Consider the following 7381-nt stretch of genomic DNA (forward strand, 5'->3'; position numbering starts at 1 on the left):
TTATCACATGATTAAAAAAAATATGGCGTTATTGGTGTTCAAAGTTCCTGTTAACATGAGTTCTGTTAGTAGAAGGGTGTCGCTTTATGGGAAATGTAGGCTGGTACAGGTCAAATTACACAGCACCATCAATTGTCACCCAAGTCTCACCCATAATATTTGCACTACTCAAATATTAAAGATACTGGAGCAATGGAGTGTCTCTGAACTTTCAACACCAAAGTCTAACCAGGTCTGAAAAGACCATTTAAGGTGAGTTTAATAAAGAGCCAGGCCTTTGATGTTACTTTTTGCAAGTGTCAGTTGTGTTGATTTGAGTCACCAAGTGGATTACCATGTGTTGGAGGGAATGTGTACACATGCCGATGTGAAACAGACAGAGATAGAGAGGGAAGAGGGAGAGAGTGAGAGAGAAGGGGAAAGAGTGGAAGGGAGAGACAGAGAGACAAAGAGAGAGAGTAGGCGGGAGAGAGAGAGGGTGATACTTTTTAGGGGGGCTGACATTTGAGGGTGGGGGTAAGGGTGGGTGTAAGGCAGTGCCGAGGGTGGAGGATTGAATTTCGAACTGCCAGCATTCCCCACAGACACAGTGAGCAAGAGCGTACAGGGCAGGGGAGAGATTGAAGACGGTGACCTACAAACAAGCTTAACTATCTAAACCTCACTACGGAGGGGAATCAGGAGACAGATTATCACTACCCCTGAAGGAGCAATGTGACCCCCCAACCTCCCTCCCTCCCCCTGTCCCCTCCCCCCCCCCTGTCCCCTCCCTCCCTCCCCCTGTCCCATCCCCTCCCTCCCTCCCTCACCAGACACATGCAGGTGGTGAGGAGAGATCAGAGAGAGAACAGGCAGGGGGTGGACAGAGAGACCGACTGACTGGAGGGAGGGACTGTGACCCCATGGTGCAGGTACAGTAACAGAAACCTCTGTGTCTTTGTGTCCTTGATCAACACGAGTCGCTGGCAGAGGTATGAGAGGAGCAGGGCAGCCGAGAGCTTCCATAAACGATGTGCCGCCGCTGGGATTCCAGCATGAGGTTGTTTTCCGCCTGCAGCCCAGGTTGAGGAGAGCAAGTGGGATTCTCCCTGTGTTCACTGCATGACAGGACTTGCATGGGAGTTCAGAGTCTGGCTGAACGGCCCTGGTAGCTGTTGTTTACTGGCAGGTTGGGGTAACAATGTGGATTACTATCCAAACCAAAGAGGAATACGTTAGAAGTGATAGGAAGCAACAAATATTTTTCAAAAGTTTTCAAAAGAACGGTAATGTCAATATTGTGCCTTGCAAACTATTTGTTTGATTCACAAATCCTATCTGTCTTTGGTTCTTAGGCAACTTTAGGCCTTCAGCTGAAACTATAATAATAATTTCTTTCAGGTGAGATTCAAACTTCAATACCAAACATATTAGATAGCTTGATAATAATTGTATCAATGTTATGAGTATGGTACATTGACACTTACCAAATAGAATGAACACCCTCATTCCTGTTTCACCTACTACTTCTGTTTACTGAAACATTTTCTTGTTGTTGCTGCTGTTTAGCGGAAGGGCCAAACCATCCCCAGAGAGACCAAAACAGAGGTGAAGCAGGGACAGAGGGATGGAGAACCATGAGCAGGGAGGAGATGATGGAGGAGGAGGAGGAGGAGGAGGAGGAGGAGGGAGGGAGGTAGGGATGGAAGACAGGAAGGACGTCAGTGACAGCAACAAGCGGACCAAAGACCAGCGGAACAAGGCAGAGCGTGGAGAGAAGGAGGCGGAGAAGGAGGCCAGCGAGAAGGGGGAGGGCCGGAAGGAGGGCCGGCGCTCCCGCTCCATGTGGAAAGGAGGCAGCGCTCTGACGGAGCGGCTTGCCATCAACGTGTCTGGGATGCGCTATGAGACTCAGCTCCGGACGCTGGCCCAGTTCCCCGACTCCCTCCTCGGCGACCCCCGAAAGCGCCTGCGCTACTTCGACCCCCTGCGGAACGAGCTGTTCCTGGACCGGAACCGGATCTGCTTCGACGCCATCCTCTACTTCTACCAGTCTGGCGGGCGGCTGCGGCGGCCGGCTAACGTGCCCCTGGACGTGTTCATGGAGGAGCTGCGCTTTTACGAGCTGGGGGAGGACATCATGACCCGCTTCAAGGAGGATGAAGGCTTCCCCAAGGTGGAGGAGAGGCCCCTGCCAGAGAACGCGGTGATGCGGCGACTCTGGGTGCTGTTTGAGCACCCGGAGTCGTCCGGTGGAGCACGCATCATCGCCATCATCAGCGTCATGGTCATCGTGGTGTCTATCATCATCTTCTGCCTGGAGACGCTGCCGGAGTTCAGGAACGAGAAGGAGCTCAGGGAGGTCAGATGACTGTGTGTGTGTGTCTGTGTTGGGTCTTGTTTAACTATCCTTGTGGAGACCAGAAGATAGTATAACCAGTAAAACCAAGAAGTGTACCCTGTGGGGACATTTTCTTGGGCCCCAGAACTTCAAGGGCTATTTCCAGATCTGTTTGTACGTGTTTAGTGTTAGTGTTAGAATTCCATTAAGGGTTAAGGGTTAAGGTTAAGGTTTGGGGTTAAGGATAGCACCATTTTGCATGGGACTGAATTGTTGGACTTTACTAGGATAGTAAAGCCAACCTGTGTGTTTGTGGATGTGCGTAAACCAAACAAACACAAAAGACGAGAGACAAACAAAGATTAAAACATGGCAGAGCAAAGATGCTTCCCTCGTGGGGACGAGAATCATCTGGAAGCTGGAGTGAACCAGACGTAGATACATTCACATTTCATTCATTTAACAGAAACTTTCATCCAAAGCGATATGCAAATACTATATGTAGTGAGGACAGCAGATATCTAGCAGTTTTAACAGGCTCCTTATATTACCACATCCTCAGTTTGTTAGTCATCTCCTCTACCGAGGGAGGAGGGGAGAGGAAGACGAGAGGATTTTCCAGAAGCAGAGTTTAGTTCAGGGATTAGGACCAACGAGAGATGGATGAGGTAACCCAGGAAGCATGGTAGTTGGTGACAGTTGGTGACAAGTGTCAGTCTGTGGGACATAAACATTGTCTGATCTGTCTGTCACTTCACAGGGTCAAACTCACCTGTCAACTGTCACCTCACAGGGTCAAACTCACCTGTCAACTGTCACCTCACAGGGTCAAACTCACCTGTCAACTGTCACCTCGCAGGGTCAAACTCACCTGTCAACTGTGACCTCATAGGGTCAAACTCACCTACAAAGCCCATCAGAAGCAGGTTTTAGAGGCAGGTTTTAGAGGCAGGTATTAGAGGCAGGTTTAGAGGCAGTGCGAGACGAACACAGTGAGCAGCAGAGGCAGGCGGAGGTATGCCGGGTCAGGGGCTGCATGGGGAGCGTGGGAGCGCCGGAGGGGACGGAGGGAAGGAGAGAGCGGGTTTTGCCAAGATTATTTTAGTTGTGTCGTTAAATGTGATACACTTGGATTGAGGGCAAGACCTGGGAGCTGGAGGAGGAGAGTATATGAAGAGTGGATCAAAGCCCAGGGCCAAACGAGAGGGAAACGTAAAACACAAAGACAGAGGCTGTGAAATGGTGAAGGGCAAATAAGAGAGAGTCAAAGAGAGAGTCAGGGAGAGAGAGATCAGAGAGAGCAAGGACAGGTGTCGGGAAAGGAGGGATGGACCGGAGGAGGAGCGTGTGGACTGACAAACAACGTTATGTTATCCACAGATCACCGTCCATCTGTGGCTCCCATTGGCCGGAGTCTAGGATTCCTGCCAATACAACTCAGCCAATGTGCAATTGATGGGCTGGATAGGTAGTTATAGGCGAAATGAGATAGCGAGAGAAAGGTGAACTGAAGTGCAGAAGAGGAGCATGTCTCAGGTTACCCCTTGGAGATCTAAGGGGGCTATATTTAGAGGGAGGACAACCCTAACAGCACATCAACACATAAACGCTGGTCTGTATTAATACACCCTCTGACTCATGCACATGGAAAGAGCCGTACAGAAACACGGCTTGATGAGCGCCTGGAAACCAAACCGTCCTCATGTTCACTGTGGCATGGAGACAACCTGGCGTTTGTGAGGGTTCAAGCAAAAATACTGAAACACAGCACCGCGTGTGTGGGGGAACATAGCACAAACACACACACAACACACACCCCAAACACACTCACGATCAAAACACCTGAGAAAACACAGTACACAATAACATGAGATTATAACATGACATTAAACATGACACTATAACATAACATCATGACACAATCATATAATGTATCATAACATCTGTATGATAAATACAGATTCAACTCAAGAGGTAGGGGCACCCTTGGTCAGTATGAAGACATAAGGCTGTAAAGAAAGAAAGAAAGAAAGAAAGAAAGAAAGAAAGAAAGAAAGAAAGAAAGAAAGAAAGAAAGAAAGAAAGAAAGAAAGAAAGAAAGAAAGAAAGAAAGAAAGAGAAAGCAGGAAAGTATGTCCCATGGAGATGACCAGTGATGTATGGTACCAGCTCAGTGAGTCGATCTGATGACACAATTGAACTAAGATGTGTCTGCTACAGTTTGACAACTGGAATGACCAGCTCCAGCTGTTAGCTGTTTCCTATTGGGTGACAGAGGGTGAGAATGTGTCTTGGGGCTGTGAGGTCATGCTCAGTGAGCTTCATGAGGGTGAGGAGAACCTGGTCTAAAGTGGGTGACAAATGTGGGGCTGGATTTCAGTTAGTCACTTGTGTTCAATCACACCAGACTGCTGTTAGAGACATGTTCATTTTCCCTCCCTCCCTCCCTCCCTCCCCTCCCTCCCTCCCTCCCTCCCTCCCTCCCTCCCTCCCTCCCTCCCTCCCTCCCTCCCTCCCTCCCTCCCTCCCTCCCTCCCTCCCTCCCTCCCTCCCCCCTCCCCCCTCCCTCCCTCCCTCCCTCGCACACAACACAAACACCAACTGCTCTGCGGATGGAATAAAAAGCACAAAGAGTATTTTGTGGTATCTATAAAAAGATAATGTTGACTTACAGTACTTTATATACAACACTGTTTCTCAGAAAACATGATCAGGGTCACATGACGTGTCAGATTCTCGGACCATTCCGATGTCTCTGCTGTAATCTACACTTGTGACAGATGAGCTATAATGTTTTCTGGGTTTAAATTTAGACTCAAACATTGATATCAAAGTGTACATATGGAAACAGGGGAAATGAAGTATCATCAGTTCACAGTCTTAGACTGTGATGACAGGAGCATTCTGCAAACGTGCTGAGAAAAAACTTTGACACCTTCAGAATAATCCTCACCTACCTCCCCTCTCCCCTGCCTCTTTCCCTCCCTCCCTCCCTTCTCCCCTGGTCTAACCACACCTAACCTTTAACCAACCTCTACATAACCCTCCCTGGCATTCAGTCCACCTACTATCTTTGCCCTTCTCTCTCTCTCTCTCTCTCTCTCTCTCTCTCTCTCTCTCTCTCTCTCTCTCTCTGTCTCTCTCTCTCTCCTTCACTGCTCTTTCATCCCCCTCCTCCCTCTTCCTTCCAACACCATGTGGTTTGTATTGTCGTCTCTAACCCTCTCCCCCCTCCCCCCTCTCTCTCTCTCCAGCAATTCAGCTCTCACCCCGACCCCACCAACCCCAACCAAACCATCCACGTCCCTCCCTCCAGCCCCTTCCTGGACCCTTTCTTCCTGGTGGAGACCATGTGCATCTGCTGGTTCTCCTTTGAGCTCCTCATGCGCTTCGCCTGCTGCCCCAGCAAGGCCCAGTTCTTCAAGGACGTCATGAACACCATCGACTTCTTCGCCATCATTCCCTACTTTGTCACGCTGGGTACGGAGCTGGCTAAGTCCAAGGGCGCCCAGTCGGGCACGCTGGCCATCATCAGGATCATCCGTCTGGTGCGGGTGTTCCGCATCTTCAAGCTGTCGCGCCACTCCAAGGGGCTCCAGATCCTGGGTCAGACCCTGAAGGCCAGCCTGCGGGAGCTGGCCCTCCTCATCTTCTTCCTGTTCATCGGAGTCATCATCTTCTCCAGCGCCGTGTACTTTGCCGAGGTGGACTACCCTGAGACCCACTTCACCAGCATACCTGAGACCTTCTGGTGGGCCGTGGTCTCCATGACCACGGTGGGCTACGGGGACATGTACCCGGTGACGCCGGGGGGGAAGCTGGTGGGCTGCATGTGTGCCATCGCCGGCGTCCTCACCATCTCGCTGCCCGTGCCCGTCATCGTGTCCAACTTCAGCTACTTCTACCACCGCGAGACGGAGAGCGTGGACAGCACGGAGTTCACCCACGTGTCCACCGCTCTGTGGGAGGAGGACGACGAGGACGAGGAGGAGGGGGAGGACGAGGGAGGGGACGAGGGGCCTGAGGGCGAGGGGGACTATGTGCCCCTGTACAGGGGGGACTGCAGGGGCGTCTGCCCCCCCCTGAACGGGACTCTGCTGGCGGGGCTGTGCGGAGGGCCGGTGGAGCAGGACTTCCTGAGGGGGGCGCTGGTCACGCAGGTGTGAGGAACGGGATGAGCCGACCCCGCCTGGCAGAGAGAGAGAGAGAGAGAGAGAGAGAGAGAGAGAGAGAGAGAGAGAGAGAGAGAGAGAGGGAGAGGGAGAGAGAGAGAGAGAGAGAGAGAGAGGGAGGGAGAGAGAGAGAGAGAGAGAGAGAGAGAGAGAGAGAGAGAGAGAGAGAGAGAGAGAGAGAGAGACAGAGGAAGAGAGAGAGAGACAAGGAGAGAGAGAGCTCTGCTCTGACAGTTACACCTGCTGTGATACAGTTACACCTGCTGTGATACAGTTACACCTGCTGTGATACTGCACTGACAAGGAACACAAAGAGATCAGAGGGGGAGATGGGTGTGGAGAGAGAGACACCTGGGCGTTGGTCCTGGGCCAGCAGGGTTGTTTTACAACGTGGAGGCGAAGATGCTGCCAGGACAGCTGTCAGATGTCCACACGCCTCCTGCTGCCTTTACCCCTGAGGCTGTCTGTCTCTGTCTCTCTCTCTGTCTCTGTCTCTCTCCTCTCCCTCTCTCCTCTGTCTCTCTCTCCACTCCCTCCCTCTCCCTCCCTCCCTCCCTCCCTCTCCCTCCCTCCCTCCCTCCCTCCCTCCCTCCCTCCCTCCCTCCCTCCCTCCCTCCCTCCCTCCCTCCCTCCCTCTCTCCCTCCCTCTCTCCCTCCCTCCCTCCCTCCCTCCCTCCATCCCTCCATCCCTCTCTCTCTCTCTCTCTCTCTCTCTCCCTCTCTCTCTGCCTCCCCTGCCCTCCATGACTAAACCAGCGTCGTTGTGTCAGACTGTGTACGTCTCACCGCTGTGTGTCCAGGAGTTTACAGTGAGCTACTGCATAGGTTGAATGGTGGACTGGATAATATGTGTCTGCGTGTGACCGAGTGTGTGTGTGTGTGTGTGCTG

At 51.8% G+C, this 7381-nt stretch overlaps 1 protein-coding gene across 3 annotated transcripts; it reads left to right on the forward strand.

Annotated features, from left to right (window-relative positions):
• Nucleotides 1-825: 825 nt before the first annotated feature.
• On the forward strand, nucleotides 826-7034 carry kcna7 (potassium voltage-gated channel, shaker-related subfamily, member 7). Of its 3 annotated transcripts, none has more exons than XM_084677442.1 (4): nucleotides 826-911; nucleotides 1335-1380; nucleotides 1549-2341; nucleotides 5575-7034. In XM_084677442.1, exons 3-4 carry the CDS (start codon nucleotides 1607-1609, stop codon nucleotides 6484-6486), a joined length of 1647 nt encoding a protein of 548 aa, XP_084533568.1. In that variant the 5' UTR covers nucleotides 826-911; nucleotides 1335-1380; nucleotides 1549-1606; the 3' UTR covers nucleotides 6487-7034. The 3 variants fall into 3 exon arrangements, with proteins under 3 accessions (XP_084533568.1, XP_084533570.1, XP_084533569.1); XM_084677443.1 differs by lacking the exon at nucleotides 826-911 and adding an exon at nucleotides 940-1039; XM_084677444.1 differs by lacking the exon at nucleotides 1335-1380 and having other exon boundaries at nucleotides 830-911.
• Nucleotides 7035-7381: the final 347 nt, after the last annotated feature.

This window comes from Hypomesus nipponensis, chromosome 17 (genome assembly GCF_054491055.1).
Source record: "Hypomesus nipponensis isolate SF chromosome 17, ASM5449105v1, whole genome shotgun sequence".
NCBI classification, from domain to species: domain Eukaryota; kingdom Metazoa; phylum Chordata; class Actinopteri; order Osmeriformes; family Osmeridae; genus Hypomesus; species Hypomesus nipponensis.

Bases quoted from the DNA above. Each gene is read 5' to 3' on its own strand.
- kcna7 (XM_084677442.1), top strand. From the start codon at position 1,607: ATGGAGAACCATGAGCAGGGAGGAGATGATGGAGGAGGAGGAGGAGGA. The intron at 2,342-5,574 runs GTCAGATGACTG...CTCTCTCTCCAG, and splicing joins ACGAGAAGGAGCTCAGGGAG to CAATTCAGCTCTCACCCCGA.